This window comes from Acartia tonsa, chromosome 1 (assembly GCF_053477335.1).
Source record: "Acartia tonsa isolate MP-2025a chromosome 1, ASM5347733v1, whole genome shotgun sequence".
Classification (NCBI taxonomy): Eukaryota; Metazoa; Arthropoda; class Copepoda; order Calanoida; family Acartiidae; genus Acartia; species Acartia tonsa.
Genome location: NC_137260.1, coordinates 60,593,997 through 60,617,711, shown reverse-complemented (window position 1 = coordinate 60,617,711; position 23,715 = coordinate 60,593,997). Strand labels below are relative to the sequence as shown.

At 32.7% G+C, this 23,715-nt stretch overlaps 3 protein-coding genes across 12 annotated transcripts; all 3 read right to left on the bottom strand.

Annotated features, from left to right (window-relative positions):
- Positions 1 to 78: 78 nt before the first annotated feature.
- On the bottom strand, positions 79 to 7,626 carry LOC145325509 (mitochondrial import inner membrane translocase subunit TIM44). The gene is made up of 9 exons (XM_080168491.1): positions 7,449 to 7,626; positions 6,542 to 6,725; positions 6,063 to 6,266; positions 5,594 to 5,653; positions 4,696 to 4,845; positions 4,317 to 4,518; positions 3,226 to 3,342; positions 1,150 to 1,290; positions 79 to 664 (listed from the first exon to the last, which is right to left on the bottom strand). The coding sequence occupies exons 1-9, from the start codon at positions 7,624 to 7,626 to the stop codon at positions 551 to 553; spliced, it is 1,350 nt and encodes a 449-aa protein (XP_080024617.1). The 3' UTR covers positions 79 to 550.
- mRpL1 (mitochondrial ribosomal protein L1) lies at positions 7,626 to 12,203 on the bottom strand. 2 transcript variants are annotated; one of them, XM_080168507.1, is made up of 7 exons: positions 11,999 to 12,203; positions 11,614 to 11,775; positions 11,217 to 11,347; positions 10,103 to 10,188; positions 8,931 to 9,099; positions 8,349 to 8,435; positions 7,626 to 8,042 (listed from the first exon to the last, which is right to left on the bottom strand). In XM_080168507.1, exons 1-7 carry the CDS (start codon positions 12,192 to 12,194, stop codon positions 7,677 to 7,679), a joined length of 1,197 nt encoding a protein of 398 aa, XP_080024633.1. In that variant the 5' UTR covers positions 12,195 to 12,203; the 3' UTR covers positions 7,626 to 7,676. The 2 variants fall into 2 exon arrangements, with proteins under 2 accessions (XP_080024633.1, XP_080024627.1); XM_080168501.1 differs by having other exon boundaries at positions 7,626 to 8,045; positions 8,352 to 8,435.
- Positions 12,196 to 22,146, bottom strand: LOC145325447 (uncharacterized). 9 transcript variants are annotated; one of them, XM_080168451.1, is made up of 12 exons: positions 22,000 to 22,146; positions 21,151 to 21,340; positions 18,979 to 20,375; positions 18,354 to 18,549; positions 17,805 to 17,939; positions 17,267 to 17,371; positions 16,727 to 16,830; positions 15,939 to 16,138; positions 15,300 to 15,392; positions 14,451 to 14,576; positions 13,618 to 14,120; positions 13,299 to 13,528 (listed from the first exon to the last, which is right to left on the bottom strand). In XM_080168451.1, exons 1-10 carry the CDS (start codon positions 22,084 to 22,086, stop codon positions 14,513 to 14,515), a joined length of 2,571 nt encoding a protein of 856 aa, XP_080024577.1. In that variant the 5' UTR covers positions 22,087 to 22,146; the 3' UTR covers positions 13,299 to 13,528; positions 13,618 to 14,120; positions 14,451 to 14,512. The 9 variants fall into 9 exon arrangements, with proteins under 9 accessions (XP_080024608.1, XP_080024577.1, XP_080024590.1 ...); XM_080168464.1 differs by having other exon boundaries at positions 13,299 to 13,519; XM_080168458.1 differs by having other exon boundaries at positions 13,299 to 13,474.
- Between the last annotated feature and the right edge of the window lie 1,569 nt (positions 22,147 to 23,715).

Below are 23,715 nucleotides of genomic sequence, written 5' to 3'. Positions count from 1 at the left end.
TCTAAAGTTTTTATAAGCAAGAAAACAAGGAGAAACATTTTATCTAAAGAAAACTTTTTTTTCTTCTACCATTCCTTCTGGTAAAAAAAGAATAAGATTAAACATAACATGATTAATTTTGATTGGCAGAAAGATAGAAGAGAGAAATCAGTTTGCCTATAAGTGAAATATTCCAACCTTGCAAAAAATAGAAAAAAAAATATTTACATACATAATTTTAATGATCATATAATGCCAACAATTCTAGAACTAACAATATTTAAAGGTAAATATTCAAGATTTCAACAAAACTTCCAACACACATAAACTAATAAAAAGTTTTCAAATTGTCAAGTAATCTGTTTTAATTTGGAAGCATTTTTAGAGATATTAAGAGACAGAATGAATCTAGTAAGGTTTAAGGACAGGGATATGAAAATTGAAGAAAAATATTTTGCTTAAAACATTAGTTTTTCTTCAGATGCCATAACCCTGTCTAAAGGTTTAAGATGCAAGAGAAAGGGATAGAAAATTGTACTGGGGTTAAGAAATATTAGAATGGGTGACCGCATTACAGGTACTGCTCCTGGCTTTGAGCAGAGAGGTCCAGCAGTCTCCAGGCAGCTCTGGGGTTTAGTTCTGTTTGATCTCTACACATTACCCAGACATATGTTACTAGCATAACCTAAACAAACATTTGAGTTATTTTTTTTTATGAAGAGTTTAATGGAAAGAACTAAGACAATTTTAATAACAAGATTGGTTTTAATGAAAACTTTTGATATTTTAAAAACTTCATAAAAAAACATTTGAATTTTTTAGTACTTTAAGCAAACGAAAATTTGATAGGTATAAATTAAAGGGAACGCAAAATTGTAACTGTAATTGAATAAATTCTACTACTTTTTCAAAAGGTATAAAAAAGTTAATTATAAAATGATCTTAAGTAACGCAGTAAGTATAATAAGTAAAATGTTTCACAACAATAAAATATAGCGATTTTTTTTCTACATGACATTTTCGAATAGGTTTGTGAATGTCTAATGAAACCGATTTTTTACAGTAAAAATTCCTTAGTTGCTGGATGAATTTCTTTCCTTTTTAGACGGAAGAAGAAGCAGAAAACTCTAGTTATAGAGCAGCTACACTTTTTACAGAACTACTACTGACCTTATCCTCACTGCCCTCGATGACCTTGCCGGACTTGTCCTTGACACAGAGGATCTGCTGGCTGTTGAATGTGATGACCAGCACAGGTCCCTGCTCCATCATCTTACCCATGGCAAGGTCCAGCCCGTCAATGTCAAGTACCTAGATATCATTGGCAGTGTGAGTAGCGCAGCATTATGGATATTATTACTTCTATCTTACACCAGATTAGCTCTAACAAAGTGAAACTTGTAGCTGGCTAAAATAATGATCCTCCCATCCCCTCCCATCCTACTGGAATAAAAACAGACCAACAATTTATGCCCATGTTAGCAACCTAAAAGGACAACAATCTTCACCCTGTCATAATATCAACGTATAGGTATTCAACATTCATTCTCAGCATTAACAAGCTGAATATTGAAGGTAATGACAACCTTCTTCCTCATTTAGACTGCAGAAACAATATTTAATTTCACTTGTCCAATATTTTTTTTAGTTTACTTTGCCTTTCTTGTCTTTTTATTAAAAGCCTCTTTTTAATAACTAACCAGAAAATACTTGAAAATACTGTAATTTACTTTTAAACAAGTTTTAAAATCATTAAACTACGTTTTCGAATGCATTAACCACTTAACATATTTATTTCACATATAATATTTGAATCACCATAACCAATCGAGCGTTTATTTTATATCTTAAGCCATAAAAATAGTTTAATTAAAGCAGATTTGTCACTATTTGAAAAAACTAACAATAGATAGATAGGTATTACATAATCATTCTAAAAATATTTCGATATAAAAATACAGGAAATCAGTATAATAACTATTTTGACTTAATCAGCTGATTACAAAGGTGTTGCAACATTTTAGCCAATTTTGTAGTCTATCTTATGATATGCTTCAATAAAAAAATATCTTTTAAAAGCAAATCTCTAAAACGGCAAAGTTATACATATATTTAAAAAATGCTTTATCATATTTCTTAAGGTTAAAAGCCGTTTTTCTAGGTTAAATCAGCTATCACTATTCCCTAACCAATTAAATTAAAAAATACAAAATAGACTACAACAAAAACAATGAGTAACTATATATATATATTTTATAGCAATTTTATTTAGCTTAAATCTCTTTTCATTGATGAGTCAAATTTTAGCCTTGATTTAATTAAAATCCTTAAAGTTAACATAACACATATTTTAAAACAAGTGTCTTAATCAATAGCTACATTAATTTTACTCAGGGGGGAAAGGATAATTCTAGTTAAATTAATACATACATTTACCAATTACCCAAGAATTGTTGAGAATAAATAATTAATTGAATTGTCCTATCCCTGCATTCCTGAGTAATAATACTTTATTTAACTTTCACTTTATTATATTACTCTAGATTTATTAATAGCATTATAATAAGTGTACTTTAGAAATATAAATTGTCTTCGGGGTACTTATAACCTATCCTATTCTATGTATAATGTAGCAGATTTTTTTGTTTGTAGCTTAAGATTTCAAAAACTACTTAATCGATTGGGTTCTCCATTTTTGGTTAGATTCACAAAGGTCTTGGGGTGGTTTTAGGCTATTTTCATGCCAAATGCTATGGGCACAGTCGCCAGTTAAATATATAAAGAAGTAAGTTTTTTTGTCTTAAGCTTAAGATTTCAATAACTACTGATCTGATTAGAGTTCTTATTTTTTTTTGGAAGCTTGAAATAGGTCTCTAGATGGTTTTAGGCTACTTTATGCCCCCTTCTAACTTACCCTATTGAATACAGGGCCCTTAGATGCTAGGGGAGCACTCTTTATTTCTTATATATGATAGGTTAATAACAAGGAAAGGCGACAAAAAAGCTTAATTTTAAAAAATCACTAAATATTTAAGTTTTTAGTACTTCCTATTGTTTTATAACAGAAATAAATGTATTCATTGCTAATCTACCACTCATTTTGCTATAAAAAATTGGGGCCATAAAACTAAATTAAAACATGAAAACGTAAACCTTTGTTTAAAATACAGCTAAAATAAAATACGAATATACAAAATATTTCTATATGACAAAAATAGTTAAGACTTGAATAAATATAAATCTTACCCTTGAAGAAATAATATATCCCATTTGTCTTGCTTGTCTGATAGGAGTGGCAAGGATGTTAAACGGGGCCTCATAACACCAATCTTCCAAAATTTCTAGATCTCCACGAGTCATAGACTAAAATCAAACATATTTTTTTCAATAAACTATTCCCTACACGACTAAAGGCTAATTTATCATAACTCAACGTCGTTAATTAAAGGATCAAAACAAACTGGTAGTTCCTCGATGAGTTTGAAAAACATAATAGCTTTGAAAACACAATTTCAAAATATCATATATATCTCATAATACCCTTTGTTAAATATGTTACTATGAATTAAGAAATATATATATATATATATATATAAGATTAATATCTAAATGAATCACTTTTAATTATAACTAAACAATATTTTCAGGAATTTTCCTTTTTTTCTTAACACTTTTTAACCTTTTAACTTTAGTCAGATAACAAGTAACTAAAATCAATGAACTTCTATCACTAAATCATACTTAACTTAAGCTTTGAGATACCCCTTTCACCATCTAACAAAATAACATTAAATAATCACTTTTAAAATGAAAAGAATATAAATGCAATAACATTAATAGAGAAGAATCCTTCTCTTATCTTTAATGACTAAAGAACAGATTTTTAGTGCCATAATCTTATCTTTGTTTTAAAATATGTACATAGTTACATATAACGTCAAAAGAACTCATTACAAAATTTATCAATGAACAAAGAATAATGTAATCAATTGAAATACCATTTTTCGAGAAAAAAAATATAATAATCCCTTCAAACCAAAAACTAATAGATTTCTCTGTACATCTACTACGTCCATTCGTCTTTCCAAACCTCGAGTATAAGGAGAAAATAAGATTATTTTTTTGTTTGGTAGTAGATTCTAAACGTTTAAATACTAACTTAAATGTCTAATTCAATGGCAATGTAATCAAAAAATATATTCTTACTTCTGTCAAAAATGGTGTAAGCTTGTTATTGATGCAATTATAATTTTCTCAAATATGTCAAAATACTTTGTCTACAGTCATTCCTAGCTTTATTAGTTCATTCAAACGTCCAAGAAAATAGTTAAGCTTACCTCAAGAATATTGGGAATAAAGTCAGTCTCGCAGTCTTTCAAGAACTGTTCTTTATCAAAATTTGGATCCATCTTGACAATTTCTGTCAGCACTTCGGACAATTCTGTCCTTGTAAACACGCTACCAAATATGTCCTGAACTTTGTCGGTTAAAATTCTGGCAGACCGCACCAGGGGATTGTCGGATTCTTCAAATTTTACTCTAAAATAAATAAAATAAGATTGGTTTTCATGAAACGTACGCATAAAAAAAGAATGACACTATGAGATGGGCTGATCGCGTTGTAGGGTTGAAACGCTTCACCCTACCACACAAACATACCATAATCATATAAAAGAATGCTATGAAATAATAATATGTTTAATAAATCAAAATCACCTGTAATCGACAAATTTATTGACAACAGGATTTGTATCCTTGAAAGTTTGCCAGCTCTGGTAGAACTTGGAATCTTTATGGAGCTCAACACCCGTGGCATCCTCGTTAGCCTCGATAATTCTCTCTTCTCCATCCCATTCTGTCCGTTTTCTGATAGGAAATAATAGTTATTTATCGCATAGTATTATAGAAAGGTTTCCGGGGATATCAAAATGGAAAATTTTAAGATTAAAACCAGTTTTTTAAGCCCCGAGGGGTCGAAGGTCCGGGCTACCAAAACTGGTTTTAATTTTATAATTTTATATTAATATTTGTGGAAAATTGTCTGTAATACAATGCTATGCATGATTTTTCAGTATAGCTGAGGACCGTTGCTTATCCAGCAGATATTATTCGGTTTGGAAGCCATACTGGAAACATATTAACTTTCATACTTAAGATTTAAAATAAACAATGAACTTCCTCGTACCTTGTTAGAAATTTTATTTTTTGAAAGATGTTTCTTTGAATGAGATAAAAAAATCTAAGTCGCATAGGAACAATTTAACCATAACCAAAAAGTTTGCAAGTCTGTTTAAATCCTGAAACTATCTGTTTATCCTAAAGCCTAGGTGTGAGATGTAATATGATTATAGCGGAAATTTTCAGTGATTATTCCTTTGTCATATGCGCATCTAGTCTACATATTATTTTGTGTGTCTGTCTGTAGGTCAAGATATAACACAAAAACATTATTATTATTAAAAGGTTTCGTTATATTTTTGAGTTTACAATTTCATATTTACTCTATTTTCTTTATGGGAACTGAGCATTTGCTCTATAACTCACTTTGTTCGTTTGTTCATTCCATGATTTCTTATGAATGTTGTCATCCTTGTTTTAAAATAAAATTTCAAACCTGAGTACTGCAGGAGGTCTGTACACTTTGCCACCAAGAGTTTTACCATCCAACTCTTCTCTAAAATTAAATTCATGTTCAATGTTGGCTTAATCATTAGGTACATTACATTGCCTTAGCAAACTAATACTATAAATGTAAAATAGTAATATAAAATTAATTTACATGAAAACTTTGGCTTTTTTGGTATTGTCAAAAGGTAAATGCCATTTCATTTAATATTATTATAACTCATATAACGGAAAATTAACTTCTAGTAGTTTTAGCCCTAAAAAAATTAAAAAAAAACATGTAAGATATGCAAAATTATAGATATACTTGCACTTAAACTTAAAGGATAACGAAAGTTGAAAAAATTATACAACTTTTGGAATTCGTTCATATCTGTAAAAACGATAGGTTCATAACAACGGCTTGGAAAAGGTAAAACTTTTCCATATATATCAATTTGTTTTTGCAAAAAACTTACTTTACATAACTAGCAACATTAGTGGCACTTTTAAATGCATTTGTCTGGCTGATATTCTCTGCGGCTTTGCCCAAAGATTCGCCGGCTTTAGCCGTGGATTTACTAAAATTTTCTGTAAATTCTGACGCTTTTTTCCATTTCTCGTTCTTGGAGAGGTCTTCCACGGATTCTTTCAGCTTGCCTGATATGTCTGAAAATTGATCCCTGAAAAATATATAATTAGTGGATTTTGCGATGGATTTAGATATGCAATTAGATGGGATTCCCTTCATCCTATTATTTCTATTTGTTACCTACCTAATTTGAATTGAAATAGAAACGAAAATAGAACAATAAATCCTATTATTTTATTACGCACATTTCATTAGGATATTATTTTTAAGGACGAGTTAAGCGAATAAAAACTACACACACAGATGTCTTGAATATTATTAGTCTTAGGAATTTTTTACCAACAAAATACTACAAAAATATCTTACTTAAAAACATTTGAAGATTTAGCAGATTCTCCCTCAATATTTTGAAATTTTCTTCTCGCCTCTTTTAATGCCTCTGATTCTTCTAATTTTTTGGCCTCTTCGCGAAATTTTTGAAGACTCTCTTTCATTTCTTTATTTTTTGAAAACTCTTCTTGAATATTTCTCACAAATGATTCGAAAAATCCTGAACAAATGAAGTTAATATTGAGATAGGTGTCTATTTTATGTGATTAAGTTCATTGTAATATTATTCAGGGGAAGAGGGGAGGAGACATTGAGCTGTTTATTACACTAGTCACCAAAGTCTTTCAATAGCATTTTCTTATTCGTTGGCTTATCAATCTTGGCGACTTTCATTGAATTTTATTTGTTAGGTTCATTTATTAGAGTGTCTTAAAATCACTTAGTTATTGTAATCTATAGAAGGGGCAATTTTGTGTATCATCATCATTGGGGAATAGGGATGTACATCAATTTATCGTCAATTGTCTTATCCCTTTAAATCCCTGAAAATTATTAATTTCAAGGACAATTTTCTGCATTAGTAGGGCACTAACATCAAGATTGATTATCACAATAACAGTAAGTAAACTTTAAACTAGTTATATTGCTGAAAGTAGGAAGGTGGCCTGCATGTAGCATAGGCTAGAGCTTGAAATACATTAATAAGATTGCCGCGTAGAGAACAGAACATACTATATTTACAGAAAACCTGCACAAATAAAAATATACAAATGAAAACTTTAAGGTTATTCCAAACCCTCATTCAAACCCATAAAATAAAAACATTTGAATAAACATTCTATTCTGCTAAGTAAAAAGTAAATAGTAGTAAAATATATTTTACACGATGATTCAAGCCAAAGAAAGAATCTTTACACTTTTGTAATGAAAGATTAATATTAACCTGGTCTTTTGTTAGGATCTGTGGCATAATTCATAGCAGCTCCAATCATAGGACTCCTTATTTCCCCCAGCCTCAGTAAATCCGTACGCAGGACAGATCTGTACATCTGTACGTCCTGGCGCACAGCTGCTCTGTACACCGTGTGACAGTTTACCAGTTTATGTGTGTGTTTGTACATTTTGTTTAATCTGTAAATGTAACAATTTTATTAGTTTTTTTTATATAAAATTAAGCAGTGGCAGATTTTTTAACGTATTCCTTATACTTCTTATCATTAATCAGATCGCTGTAAATGGTAAATTTTTCCATTCTATCATCTACAAAAATCTTAGCTCTTTGCAGAAAAGCGTTGGTCTTTTTGGGAGCAGCCTCCATAAGGCCTCCAAGAATAGTTTCCAGGTTAACTTTAATCTCCTCATCCTTCATGTCCAGCCGGCCTATCAGTGCGTCACAGTAGGCAAAGGTTGGGTCCTCCTTGGCGCCCGGGACCGGTTTTGGCTTCACAATCTCGATCATCTGACCGTTACAAAAGGTTTTGACCATTTTCTGCATATCAGTGCCCACTGTTCCCAAGTTTTTCTTGGGAAACTGATCTCTGTAGTTTTGAAGATTTAAAAATTCATGTCGATAATTTTTCTGGGTGTAAAATTAGGCATTAAGACACGAAATTTTTAAAATAAAATTAATCATTCTCAGTTCGATTGGAATAGCTATAAAACTTTTCTATATTAATAATAATAACGTGACAATCTGTCATTATATGATAATTGGTACGTCAATTTAAGTATTATTTATTTTAAACTTTGACGATAGTTGATATTATTTCTAAATTATAAATACGAACCCAAAATACTAATGTTACATATTATTTGATATCGAAAGAAATATTTTTAAATCTTTCCTTAGTAGTCCAAGAAGAGGCTTAAGCTCCAGAGCAATATCTTCGTGTGCAATAAAGTAATCAAAGTCAATGATATCAATTTTACCCTGAAAATATAATTATAATTTAGATGAATATGGATTATTAGATTGGGTACATACCTATAGGGAATTTGTTGGATGAAGAACTATATTTAGACTTAATTAGTAATGTATGAGTTCTGTTTATGTTCCATAGTTTTAACACCTTTAAATATTCATGTCACACTGGTTTAGAAGCAATAGCAATAAATTTTTATTTTTTTTGGATTTGAAGCGCTTTTGGCCAAGACTGGAATAAGTTAAATAATATTCAGGGCGAGTGGACAATAGCCAGTTAAGAATTCTTCTCCAAAACATCAAAAACTCTCTCTCCCATTAGTTTACTTTAAATTGTTGTTGGGAAGGGGGTGAGGAATCGAAAGGTTAATCAAGATATGGTTTTGACGAAGAAACATTAGGTATCCAAATTTCATAGGTACATTTTAATTCTGTATAGAATTATTTCTGATTATTAGAAGGTTTATCTTATTTAATTTTCTAAAGTCAGAGTAAAATAATCACCTTAGCAATATCATCAATGAGATCGGGCCCGCCAGCTTTCTTGGCCCCAGCCTCGAGGGCAGCTTGCTGATCCTCCATTTTGTGGGCAAAAGCAAGAACAGACTTCTCCACAACGCCACGCTCAAAAGCATGGTACAGAGGAATCATCTTATTGAAGGGCTCAATATACCTAGGCAAAAATATGTACTAAAGTGTTTTCAAAATGGAGAAAGAGAATTGTGCCCATAAATTGAAAGCAATATTTTAACAGGAATTGTCAATAATTTAATGGACAAAATTTTTATATCAGATCTACCAATTAAAAACAAGGGAGTCAATATAATTCTCAATACCTTACTCCGAGGAAAAGGACATTGTGTAAAAGTAGCCAAAGTTTGATTTAAGGGGGGGTTTTTTAATGCAACCATCTCGTAATCAGTGAGCAAATGGCACTTAGAATTCGAATTTCGATCTGAACTTTTGCATGAGTAATCCTTGGTAGGTCTATTTTCCCTAAATCGAACAAAAAGTTGGAAAAGTAACGGCTGGCGGCTCAGCCGTTTAGCCGTTTTTTTGCCTATTTTCAGGGTAAATCCACCATCAATTACATAGGAATCAACTTTTTAAAACATATTTTTAGTTTAATTCATGTTAAATGATAGCAATAACCATTTTTAAAACTTCTAGTACCAACAGCTACCGTGTAGAACCGTTTGATAGCCTTTTGGAGTAGAAAAGAGTATTATGTGGAGATAGGTTTCGTGACTAATTTGCAATATAGATATCCAAAAAATGGAAAAACCGCTGAGCCGCCAGCCGATAACCGTTACTTTTCCAACTTTTTGTTCGATTTAGGGAAAATAGACCTACCAAGGATTACTCATGCAAAAGTTCAGATCGAAATTCGAATTCTAAGTGCCATTTGCTCACTGATTACGAGATGGTTGCATTAAAAACACCCCCCTTATCAAAGGAACCGGGGATATAACACTGACAAAAAGACACAGTGAGTTGCATTTTTCTGCCATTTGTAAATGACAGATTCTTTCAAATAACGCATTAGGTATTTTCTTTACTTTTTACTCCTTAAATCTACTTGTACGTATTCCCGTCCATGATTTTTTAGTGATTCCCTACTTATGGATGTTGTAATCCTTGTTTTTTTTTATATAGGTAGGAAACAAAATACTTACTTCTCCTTTTTGTTGGTGCTTAAATCAAACTCTACTCTAACGTTTATAAGTGCTGAAGAATCGTCTAACATTGTTGGATGGTAGTGCTCCCTGTTTTACGTGATTATTTTATTAATTCAATACCTACCTATATTTGAATTATCCTTTAAAGTTCTATGATTGGGATAAAACCAAAAACAAAATTTCTATTCGGGGGGCAGTTAGGCAATCCTCAAAAAACGGATATGTAAATTAAGAATCCTTAAACAATTTTTAGAATTGGTTCATTTTTTTTTTGGGGGGGGGGGGCAGGGAGTTTCGTATTTTCCTATTGTATTTGAGTTTTACTCTAATACAGGACATTTTTCATCCGAACAGAAAAGACCTGCCGGGTAGGGCACCGCAGGTATTATACCTGCAGGGAAAGTGTCATTTGTTCCATTTAGCATAATCGTAACTTTAAATTGATTGTAGAATTTCTAGGCATCTTTTACAAAAAAATCCGCATCTAAGAGTACTATCCACGAACAAGAGCAAGTGATTCTAAGCATCTTCCAGCATTGACCCATAGTATTTTTTTTAGTAAATATACTACGTTTATGTTTAATATTTGCTTTATCGACTAAAAAGTTAGGTTTCACCAAGGTTTTATATGAAAAAAACTTTGAAATGTTAAGCATAGTTTGGTGCAATATCATCGAATGTTTTGATGAGTTCAAACTGTTGTTTAAAAGCTTTGACACAAAAGTATATTATTGTGATTAAAAATGTATATTTAGAAAAAGGGTTGGTAACTTGTAAACAGTTTAATTAATGTACTTTTGCAATTTACAACATTTGATGCTTTACTGCAGTGTTATTTTATTTTGTCCTTTGAACTCAACAAAGCATTTGATGATATTGCTTTAAAAATTGCTTTACATTTCAAAGTTTTTTTTCATATAAAACCATGGTGAAACCTAACTTTTTAGTCGATAAAGCAAATATTAAACATAAACCTAGTATATTCACTAAAAAAATACTATGGGTCAATGCTGGAAGATGCTTAGAATCACTTGCTCTGGTTCGTGGATAGTCCCCTTTTGGCTAGGAAAAAGTACTCAAATTGGAATATTGTTAAAATAAAAGCGTCCACGTTCCTTAGGAATGCAAGAGCTTCTTCCACACTGTGTCGTTTCCAGGTGAAAAAATGTTCATCCCACACATCATCCGTGGGAAATGGTTTATCATCAACCTCTCTCTTACTATCTGGGGTCTCGGTTATTCCTAGTAATACAAGATAAATTGAAGAGTTCACATATATATATTTCTGCCATATTCATTATGTCCGCTGTAGGGACTAAAACTTCTTTATTTATAAGACATTTAAAATTATTGCTAGAATCCAGAATCCGAAAATCCGCAATAAAACAAGAATCCGCAAAATTTATTAATCCGTTTTTTTTTGGTTTTTTTTTTTGGGGGGGGGGGGGAGGGGGCGGATCCGAAATTGATAATTTAAAAAAATACTTTAACTAAAACTTTATTTTTACCTTTCTTTTTAAGCATAAGTTGAACTTTATATGGGAGAGGTGGTGGATTTTTTCTTAATCTTTCTTCCTTCTTTTTCTTATTGGCCATGTAAACCTTCCTTTTGCGTATTCTTGTAGATTGTCTGGCTCTTTCCACGCAGGCCGTTGTGTGGAAATTCATCACTAAAATAATGATTATTTTATTTTCATTTATATATAAGAGGGGTAGGGCGGGGGTAATTTACCCTTTCATTGAAAACTTTTCAATACATTGTATTTTTTCCGTTTAAACGCTCTATAAAAGTAGAAAAGTTCCTTGGGATGAAGTATACACTAAAACTGAGGGGGGGGGGGGGGGGGGGGTTGATTTATAGTTCATTGTCCAATCTTTATATTAAAAACTAACCTGATATGACAGAGCTTAAAATAGGCATTGTAGATTTAATCCCATTAGAATAATTAAGCAGAGAATCATTTTTAAAACAATAACTCTGCACAGTTAACGTCCTGTTGACAATGTTTTGTTGTCGACAAAGCTGGGCTGTTATATTGATAATCCCACCAGGAGATGGTCGCAACATTTGTCGTACTAACAGAGACATCTTTTATCTGAAACTAATAACAAATAATTATATATGCAAGAACTTCAATAGCTATAATGTTGTTATACAATTTTTAAAAATTATGGCTTATTTTCTGTGTAGAAATATAAATAATAAACGTTAAGTTAATAAGAACAATGCTTAACTTCAAAAACTGAATAATTTCAAGACGTAGTACATAGTATAAAAAGTTGAAAATCTAACTCCTTTTTATCACGTAGTAGAACATAAAATTACCTACTCATTTTACCCTAACTAAAAAAATGATATTAAACAAAACTTAAAAAAAAACACTAGGTAACAAGTTCGTGATTTTGATCAAGTTTTGGTAAGTAAATTTCGAAGAAAAGTGAAATTAATATTAATAATCACATCCTTCTGTGAATCATTTCATCGACATTTCTATTTATCAAACGCGGCATTCAAATTTTAGGGATGTTCAATTTTTGTAACTTATTGAGATTATATAACTTTACTGTAAGGAATATAAAAGCCGGCTATCAAAATTATAACAAACTACGAATTTAATGTTAAGGGCAAATAGTTCATTTATCAGGGAAGCTTTGTTTTTGTCAAGCAATTTGTCTATTTTTCAAGAAAACCAGAAACCTATAATCTGTAACATAATTAAAATTACATAACTTATCTATAATACAAAGTAGAATGATGTCTGAACCCCTAGGATCTCGGTAACCACAGAAACGATAGGATTCTACTCTTCAGGGAATATACCTACTGGTCCTGTGGTGGTTTTAGGCTAGTTTCTTGGGTGGGGAGGGGGGGGGGGGGTACACCCTCCCCGCGAAAAAAAAACCAAATTTTGTTTGATGCATGTAATTATAACATTGGTGCTGCAACCACCACAACTGTTTCTTAATTACCTCTTGGGGCACAGCCCCTAGAGGCTAGGGGCGAAACCGCTATTTCAAGATAAAGAAATACTGCACTCTCCCTTAAGATCTCCGTATTGACCGGACAAAGAACTCTACTAAGGAGAAGATGCATTTGTCTGCAAGTAACATTTCCCAGTATTTTAACATAACAACTATCTATTTATAAGGAGGAAGCATTAATATCAATCTAATAAAATAATTTAAATATTGATATTTGAAAATAAATGTATTTCAACTTACTTAAATAAGAAATTTAATGTATAATACAATGCCCTGTCTTGAAATTTCCAATGAAGACTAAAATTCGATGTACATCAAAAAGGAAACACCTAATCTATAATCCTAAAAATTTTATCATTACATTTATTCATTAATTATACCACTGCACTGTTTTATTTTCAATAGTGTGAGAAATGAATGTACTTGTGTTTCCTTTAGCGGCTATTACACAAAAATTAATAAATGTCCTTTGAAAAAAAGGTTTTATTATTGTACAACTGAAGAGACCATAAAAAAATTTGGAAACTAACCGCTGAAGTAATCAACATTCAATTCATATCCCATACTAATAACTATTTAAGACTTTAATAAAAGTAATAAGTATTTAATTTCTTTACTGGTCCAGTATGTCTTCGAAACCGATTAATATTCACTGGATTAGAATCGGTTCTCAGACATACTGAAAAATAATGTATAGCATCGTATTTGAGATATTTTTCTATGAATATCAAAATAAAAATCATAAAAGTATGACCAGTGTTTTTAGACCGGGCCTTCGGCCACTCTAAGCTAACAAAACTGGTTTTATTCTTAATTTTATTTTCATTTTAATATCCACGAAAAGCTGTCTATAATACGATGCCAAAAAAACTATTTAACTAAGTTCTAAAATTTACAAGCATTGTACATTTATTAAAAAACTTAATTTAATCTATTATTTACATCACAGTAATTTAAATATTTAAACTCAACAATGATCAATACAGTTTATATTTTATAAATTAATCTTATTTGAGAATATTATAACCGGTTTCTAAATATTATTGTACATTCTTAAGTTATTTTTCAAAAGTTTACAACCGATTGAAAATAATATGGCAAAAGTTTCCAAATATTTCAAATTATCCTTGCGAAGAAAAAAGAATATTTTGGTTTTTTTTTTAGAAAACATAGACCTTTAACCAAAGGAATAATTTTAATTTAATTATTGTAATGATATTGATATTTTGACATAGTTGTGTTTATCCAATTCTTTATATAAAAAAAAAATAACATTCATAAGGAAAAAACCTATTTGAACCATTCCTTAACTGCAAAAATTATCTTATTAAAGATTTTAATATTTTTTGAATGTGAATATTACCTAACAATAAATATATTTTAACTGTCCAATAAAATCCGCGAAACGTGGATTTTCTCATTTTCTTATTTTGATTTTAAATCATCAAGTTTTGTTTTTAATTCGTCCGCATCTTCACCAGTTTTTACCCTAGAAATAAGAAAAAATAAAAAAATGTTAATATTTAGAAGCTTAGCTACGTTAAAAGAGAACACTACAGGGGTGTATATTCTGCACAAGATTCATTTTTTCCCCTGCTAGTTTTTTCGAGCAAGGAAGGGGATAAAATGGAAAAATATTTTCAAAACTCTTTATTTAATTCATATTATCCCCCCTCCCACATATTCTTTTAGTTTTTTTCACCAAAAAGGTGAGAAAAATGGAAAAAATGCTTCCAATTCTCTTATTTTTTATTTCCCCCCACCCTCAGCAGGGTCAAATTTGAAAACATACACCCCTGGAACACTATTAAAAATAACCCAGGCCTTTTATTGTACGACCTTTGCAAGTTTTAACTTGATGGTAATAAACTGTAATTAGCCATTTCGCCTATTCTAGATTTTAATACTTGTTGGACCGGGATTCGTTCTTATCACCGTCACTGCAACGTGTGAATGTGCTACGAATTGTGCCACAGTCATGGCTTAACACTGTTTTAATATATTTTAATATTCATTGTGGCTATTCTAATAACATGTGAGCATCTACATTATGCTTCCGACCAAAAGTAACAAAAAACGAACTTTAACTCCGTATTTTCAAAATAATATTTTATTTCAAACTAAGGGGAGAGATAATGTGCCCGACTAAGCAATTTGAAACTTGAATTCAACAGAACAAAACCATTTAATTCAGAAGAAAAAAACTATTTACCTAATAAGCATTCCGACTGGTTCATTGCCGGCATCCTTGGGATTTATGGGAGGATTTGGGACACATACCAACATTACATTATTCTTTCCAACCCTAAATAATAAGGATTTGTTATGTAAAAGTGAATTAATACTATGGCAGGTTTCATTTATTAATCAATTTCTATATTGAAGTTAGAAGTTATATTTTTATTGGTTTATAGTAAACCGAGAATGACAACATCCATAAAAGCTAAGACAATAAAGTCTCCCTATCAAACGAACATTAACAAATAAACACATTTAATTAAATACGGCCCATCCTTATAATAAAGTAACATGATGTCAGTCTGCCTGTCGGTGTGTTTGTACCGAAGGATTTCGCTAACCGCTGAACCAATCAGGTTCTCCTTTACAGGGTAGCTTCTCAAAGGTCCTGGGAAGGTTTATAACTATTTTATGGGATAGTACCACCATCCTCCCCAGAGAAATCGACAAAATTAAAAAAAAAACAGTAATAGCTGATTTTAACATAGATTGAAAAGAAACAATTTTACGTGTCCCTAAAGGCCTCTAGGGGCGTAGCTGCTACTGCTTATATATTAGAGCTATCCGTTACGTTTATGAAAACGGACCAACCCAAATTATGGATTATTCTTACCTTGTTGTAGGAATATCTTTATTGAGAATAATATTGAGTAGAATATTGCCGAGGTTGGTATCCGCCCTGATCAACAGCTGTGTCTTCTTGTTATCAGCTGATTTCAAGTGAAGCATCCCAACTCCCTTCTCCACGTAGTTACCGTCCTTCTTGTAGAACAACTTGCACTTCTTGGAGTACAGTGCGTCGGATTCTTCAACCTGGAATTATAACGTTGGTAAACAAGGTTGACAACAATGATCCATACATGCATTAGTTGGGTTTTCGCAACCCAAGTGAAACCCAACTTTTGTCCTCGTTACGAAGGGTAACCCAAGTTAAATCCATCTTTTGTCCTCCTCATGAAATGCAACCCTATAAAAATGAAGGACCACCCTCCTAACAAGGAGAGGCTACCCCCCAAAAAGGAGGAGAGGGGCCACCTATCGCAACTGAGGAGCTAAAAAGTACTGCATGTATACAATAATACATCAAATACAGCTTAACAGTCGATCGAACAAAATGAGTTTAGGTAGTTGCCCATTGTTAAAGAATCTATCATAAGAATTTAGGAAGCATAAATCCTTATACAAATCACATTTAGGAACCAAGAAAGTTGAAATAGAATTTGCCATTAAGAGAATACAATTTTCTAAGAGCAACTTATTGTATTAAACTCCTACTTCCCACTTCTCACGAGTAGTCAAAGGGACAAGGAATTATTGAGCCAAAATTCATTTTAAAATATTATCAACGAAAATTAAAAATTATAATGAGTTAATGTCTACTATATAAAAAAAAATGCTTACAACTTTAACTTCTTCTTTTGGCGGTTCATACTCTTCATCATTTGCCGCATCACCCGCAGACGGCGCATTAGTTGAGCCCGCACCTGGAGCGTGCGCAAACATTCCTACAATAATAAAAGAGAGATAAAGAATGTTTAAGTATGAGAAATAATATTTTTTTTTAACTACCTAATGAAAATTGAACTAAAATTAAATGTAATAAAATGACACATTGAGTACCTAAGAATAAAAGTTCAGTACTATAGTTGCAACTGCTTTTGGCACACTGGGTGAAAACGTCAACCCTAAGCTTTATCAAAAAGGGATCTAAAGGGAAAAAACAGTGGCCGATATATTGATGTACATCCCAATGATGATACACAAAATTACCCCTTCTGTTGAAATATTTTGACACTCAACTTTATGAACCAACATATCAAAATTCTATAAATCTCTCAAAGTTGTAAATCCAACGAATAGGAATACGTTTTCATAAAAATTTGGGGTATAGTGAATAAACAGCCCTATGACCGCTTCGCTCACTCCCTGCATAAAAAATACCTTGTCCAAAGGAGAATCCGCCGGAGGCAGGTGGTTGAGCTCCAGCAAGTCCAAAGGAAAACCCACCGGAGGATGGCGTAGAGGCTGCAGGAGCAGCTGACTTTTCTATAAAAAAAAACAAGACTTAGGTAAACAAGCATTTTAAAAATACATGAATATATATATTTAGGTACTTTGTAACTTATCTGTATAATAAAGTCGAATACGTCAGTCTGACTGACATGTCACTTAACAGTTGTTTACAGTCTGATATTACAGTCTCTGTGGAATTTTATTTGTCTCCAAAAGGTGTTAAACGCATTTGCTCTATCTTGCCTGTTTACTTACTGCTTCACAGTACACTATACAACACTTGCTACTTTCGTATTGGTCGTTGATAATAAATATTTTTTTTCTTTTATGTTTAAAATAATACAATGAAGAAAATGAGATATTGATTAGGTAACTTTTGTCAATGGTAAGTGGGTTAAATAAAGCAATACTTTTGTCCTATTAAATTAAAACTGTAGGTAAGGAACAATGAATAAGGACAAAATACCTGAAGAACCAAAGGAGAAAGGTTTTACGCTTTCAGTTTTACTATCCGCAGACACCCCGAATGAAAATGGTTTGACTGCCTCAGTCTTGGTAGAGTCGGATGGGGTGGAGCCTCCAAAGGAGAAGGGTTTCACTGATATTTGAACGTGTTAATCATTTTTTTCCCCATCAAATATCTCACAATTTTAAAATGGTTAGGTAGGTTTTCTGCTAAATAAATCTGCAAACCTTGTGTTGTAATACCTCTATAGAGTCGTACAAAGTACAAACAAAATCATAAAAAGAAGGATGAGAATTAAATTTCTTCTAATGTTATATCCCTGTAGAATAATCTTTTATGTGCATATTTTTTTGGCAGAATTACCTAAAACTTTAATTCCGTATTGAAATTTGAAGAAAGCTTGTTTTATCCTTCTATTAACTCAGCAAGACTTTTTCAGGCAAATAAAATTAATCAAATATATAAACAATAAAGGATAAATCATAACTATTTTTTGTAGTTTAATAAAATCTAGGCTTACATAGGAAAAAAAATGTTAGCACATTCCTGCTGTATTTGCAGGAGAGGAGGACGTTGACAATGGGAACTTTGGTGCCGAAGATGATGGAAGGAACCCGGTGGAAGGTGGAGATAACTTTGAGGCCGCAGGAGGGGCAGATGAAAGGGGGGACGAGGATATTCCAATGGAAGATTTCTTTTTCATTGGGAATTTCTCTGTTATGTCTTTCAGGTGTTTTTCATAATCCTAATATAGATAAACATGAAATAAATGAAGTGATAATTTTAGTTTTAAATACGACTTTAGCGTTATCCTCTTAGAAATGTTTTTTTCAATTTTTTTCAATGCAAAAAAATGCGGATCCGGATCCTTCGACTCAAAAAAAAAATGCGGAAAAAATGGAAAAATCTACCTAAATTTATATAAAATCTCAGACACTCTCTTGATGAGAGCCAATCTTTAAGGTTTAGGTTCAGACTTGAAAATTAAAAGTATTTTTGACTTCGAATTAAAGAATAAATTCTTTTGAAAAATTTGGTGATTTTATCTTTATTGTCAAGGATCCGGATCCGGTAGGATCCGGATCCGCACTGACCAAATTTTGAGGATCCGGATCCGCATACAATCAATGCGGATCCGAAACCCTGCAAATATTAGTTTAAAAATATAAATAACCTTAAAAACAGGAGACAAAATAACATAGGAATTCTCATTGATATGCTTCTGAATCCATTGTGTAACTTGTTTATTTAGTGCTTTCAGATGGGCCAAGAATTCCTCGTTATATTCTAAGCTACTATCTGTGTCCGCGGATACAGTTTCCTTCTTTTCTGTTCCAAATGACGTAGTTTTGGTTGCAGGGGTAGTGTTGGCTCCAAAGGCAAATCCAGCCAAGTTTGCTTTACTAGAACTAGAGTCACTTGAATTGGAATTGTCCGACTTGCTGCTGCCAAAAGCAAATCCTCCAGCTGTGGGTTTGGCAGCAGTAGTTTCAGACCCGACACCACTTGAAAACATTGAACTAGAGTCCTTGCCAAAAGCTCCAAATTGCGGCGTTGATGTTTTATTATCCCCAACACTAACATTTGGAGTCGATGAAGCTCCAAAAGAAAATCCGCCGGTTGATTTAGATTCACTGGCCCCGCCACCAATCTTAAACGCCGAGGAATCGCCTTTGTCAACGTCTGTCTTTTTATCACCAAAAGCAAAGCCTGAAGTTTTACTTTCAGTTTTACCAGCCACTGTTGTACTGTTCGTAGCCCCGGCGCCAAACTTAAATCCAGATATCGGCGATGAAGTAGTACTAGTTGTGCTCTCTTTACTTGAACCAAACTGGAAGCCACCGCCGGCCGCAGCTAAACCACCACCACCACCCCCGCCTCCACTATCCGAACCAAATTTGAATGCTCCAGCAGCAGCACCCGCTCCAAACACAGATGTTGACATGCTGCCATTAGTATCAGGTTTAGATCCAGGCTTTGGTGTTTCACAGGCAGCACACTTTGTCTTGTCAGAAGGATTGTTGATCATACAAACGTCACACGCCCAAGTACCAGCTTTAGGTTTAAACATGGTAGCTAAGTCTCCGCCTTTTGCAGCAGCTGAATCACCATTAGAGGAAGCAGGAGAACCAAAAACAGGCTTTACAATAGCTTCCTCCTTCTTTTCTTCCTTACTACTACCAAAGGCAAAAGCTGGTGTAGGCTGTGCTACGGCAGATGGTTTAGAAGCCGCACTGCCAAACACAAATCCTCCAGATTTAGAAGCATCCGAAGCAGCTGGTGAGCCAAAAGCAAATCCTTTGCTGGCAGCAGCAGTTGTAGCGGTTGACGTTACTGGAGATGATCCAAAGGCAAAGCCCGTACTGGCAGGTTTGACAGCGGAATCTTGGCTGCTACCAAAGGCGAATGTGCTTGTTTTAGTTGCAGCTGTTCCTGATGACCCAAAGGAAAATGATGCAGTTTTGGCTGGCTCTGCTGTGGCAGCCGCAGCGCCAAAGGAAAAGGATGATGTGTTGGCAGAAGCAGAACTGCCAAATGAGAAACCGCCACTTGGAGCCGAGGAATCTGTACCTAAAATAAAATTTTCATAAAAAAACACTAGAATAATAAGTCAATGATTTGTACATTTGGATCTACTGCAGTTCACGGTAAAATATTGCTGGTAACGAATATTGCCAAAAATCTATGAATTTTAAAGGCTGCTAGCTGCCAAACGGCTGAACGTACATATCATGCCCGCACACTGTTTTAAGCGGCATAAGAAGGCCTACAAATAATCTGGAATAGCCATAAATCAATAATGCATAATTATCTCGCAATGTAGAGAAATGCGCGAAAAAGGCCTATTTTACGCGTTTTTTCTTCAGTGAAGCTTTCCCTGTTCATCATTGGATCTTGGCTATTCCAGATTATTTGTAGGACTTCTTATACCGCTTAAAAGTGTGCGGGTATGATCTGTACGTTTAGCCGTTTGGCAGCTATCAGCCTTTAAAATTCATAGATTTTTGGCAATATTCTTTACCAGCAATATTTTACCGTGAACTGCAGTAGATCCGTACATTTTTAACATTAATACAAGAATTTAAAGATTCACAAAAGTAAAGATTAACGAATACGACACTCACCCAAACAAAAAATAATAAATATAGTGCATCTGCATACAACATAGAAGCACCATAATTTTTAGAAGTCTGAAAAAAAAAACGTATTACTATTCCAAGTAGGTGACAAGAATCATAACTCAAGGTTTAAAAATGATTCTAAGATGCTTATTCTTAAGATCAGATCTAACCGTAATGACGGTCATATCCAAAATGTTGAAAGCTTTGATTTTGAACATGCTTACCTTTCTTGAGAAAACCACAAGCATCTGATCCACCACCAGCAACCGGTGTGGAAGTTGCTGAAAATCCGCCAAATGATGCAAAGGCATTTTTCTTCTCTTCTCCGCCGGCGGCTCCACCCGCAGCCATAGGATTTACTCGTCTCCTGGCAGCTTTCTTAATTACACGACCAGATATCTCAGTATCAGTGGCCTAAAAAGTAAATCCATAATATTATACCTTAAGTAATGTAAAAGTATTTAGATTTTTAAAACTAAAGACGTTAAAAGTAGTTCCTACTTAATTCTGCGACATAAATAGTAAAAGTAGGAGGAATGCCTTGGCCCATAAACAGACACAAGCAATTACCATGCACAATTAAGACTTCTCAGACAAAAGTAGTGTCTTTTGAATGTTACTTAACCTAAGATCTCTAGGAGTAACGCACACTATTACAAGCCGATGATGCTCTGGAATATCTAGATGATCACATAAAAGGAGATTCCCGCCATAACGAGTTATGGCAATTTAAATTTGTTTCTGTTTGTGGTGATGCCAGTCCTCTACATATGAATCGTCTGAATTTCAGAATTGCTTCGTGGTGTCCTACTGGCCCTAGTGATGTTTATAACAAAATTATTTTACGCAAATTTTATATTTAATTGTGAAAAATGACAGAAAGTTTATGACATAAAATTATGAAATTAAATACACGAGAACACAAAAAATTAGTCCTACATTAGAGGTATAAATGTTAAAACATACTGTTTTACAACAAGATAAAATAACGAGTCTGATAAAACGACTACGATCACGGCAACAGCCACACATTTAAAGATCCAGCTCCGGTGTAACATTTTTTGCATGAATACCTTTTTGAAAACTCCTGCGGTCTCCTGATCTTCTTCTTCGTCCCAATTGTCATGGTTCAACTGATTCCCGGCCTGCCGTTTGGCCATCTCTGACGAATAAACTTTGTATTATCTGGAATTATTACATTCAATCTAAGATACACTAGCGACATAAACGTAAATGGTGTGGCGTACCCGCTAACGTCGGAGGTATTGGGTTTGAGAATAGCCTCACAACTTCATACTTTATGACAGTATTCTGGATCCGGAAGGATCCGCATTTTTTTGAGTCCAAGGATCCGGATCCGCAAAAAAATGCGGATTCGGATCCGGATCCTGAGGTATAAATTTATGGAAAAATCTACCTAAATTTATATAAAATAGTCACTTACAAATTTTACAAAGGAGGGCATCATCTCAGACATTCTCGTGATGAGAGCCAATCTTTAAGGTTTAGGTTCAGACTTGAAAATTAAAAGTATTTTTGACTTCGAGATTAAAGAATAAACATTTTTTGAAAAATTTGGTAATTTTATTTTTGTTGTCAAGGATCCGGAGCCGGATCCGCACTCTCAATTTGGAGGATCCGGATCCGCATACAATCAATGCGGATCCGCAACACTGCTTAATTGAGATCTATCACCTTAAAGTTAACTTTAAAAAATTTGAGCAACTTAGATATTAATTGCAGTTTCCTCTAGCTAGGGATACGGCAATGTGGTATTAAACTTAAATATATATTCATACACATTTCCAGTAATGATGAAACCGAATAAACTAGCCTGCAGATAATTATTATTTGTTTAATAGTTCAGACACTAGAAGTTACGATTAAAACTGTTGGGTTCCTGGATAACTTACAGGGTCAACATTATCGGCCCGTCCTATCTATCAAATATATGCGCCTAGCTAGCTATTACCTATGAAATTTTAGGCTATTCAATACCTACTTGCATATTCTAAAGGAACAACCAATTATTTATAATAAATGATGTCAATACTTATAAGAAGCAAATATACATATTTTTTCAAATATTCAGATATGTTAATGATTATATAAATAAATATTATTTTATTAATAAGTTATTCTGTCAAATGTTTTATTTTTCAAAATAACGACAATGCACTTAAAATTGAGGATTTTATTTGTTTTAAAACCATTAGTTAACATCATACTATCAAAATCAATAACTGTCTTTACGATAATCACATATTTCAATAACTTTTGATAATAAAAATTAAAAATGTAAAATTGACAAAAAATGTTTTTATTGGAATATTGAAATAATCTTTGTTTAGCGGCATTGCTCTATCAACATGGAAAGTAGGGACATATTTTCCCTACTATAAAATTCCCTCACTTAAGCATATGCTTTTTAACAAATTATGTTTATAATTAAAACACAACAATAAATTTGTACATTTAAAATACATATAGTCACAATTTTATGATAATTAATAACACTTTACGAATATTATTAAATACTTGCAATAAATGTTAAAGGGGAAATGAAGTCAATGCAACTTTTGTCCTAGTAAGGATTTAGGGTTTTCCAAAATTAATCATTAATCAATAAGATATGAGAAAAGTATATATTAAAAGCTTCCAGTCTAGCCATCCAAGAGATCTTAATTGCTTCTAGACAAATAGATATTTTTTATTATGTTAGTTGGTGCGTTTCTATTCTCTAGGGACTTAAAATAGAAATGAAAATAGCCTAAAACCAACCTAAGATA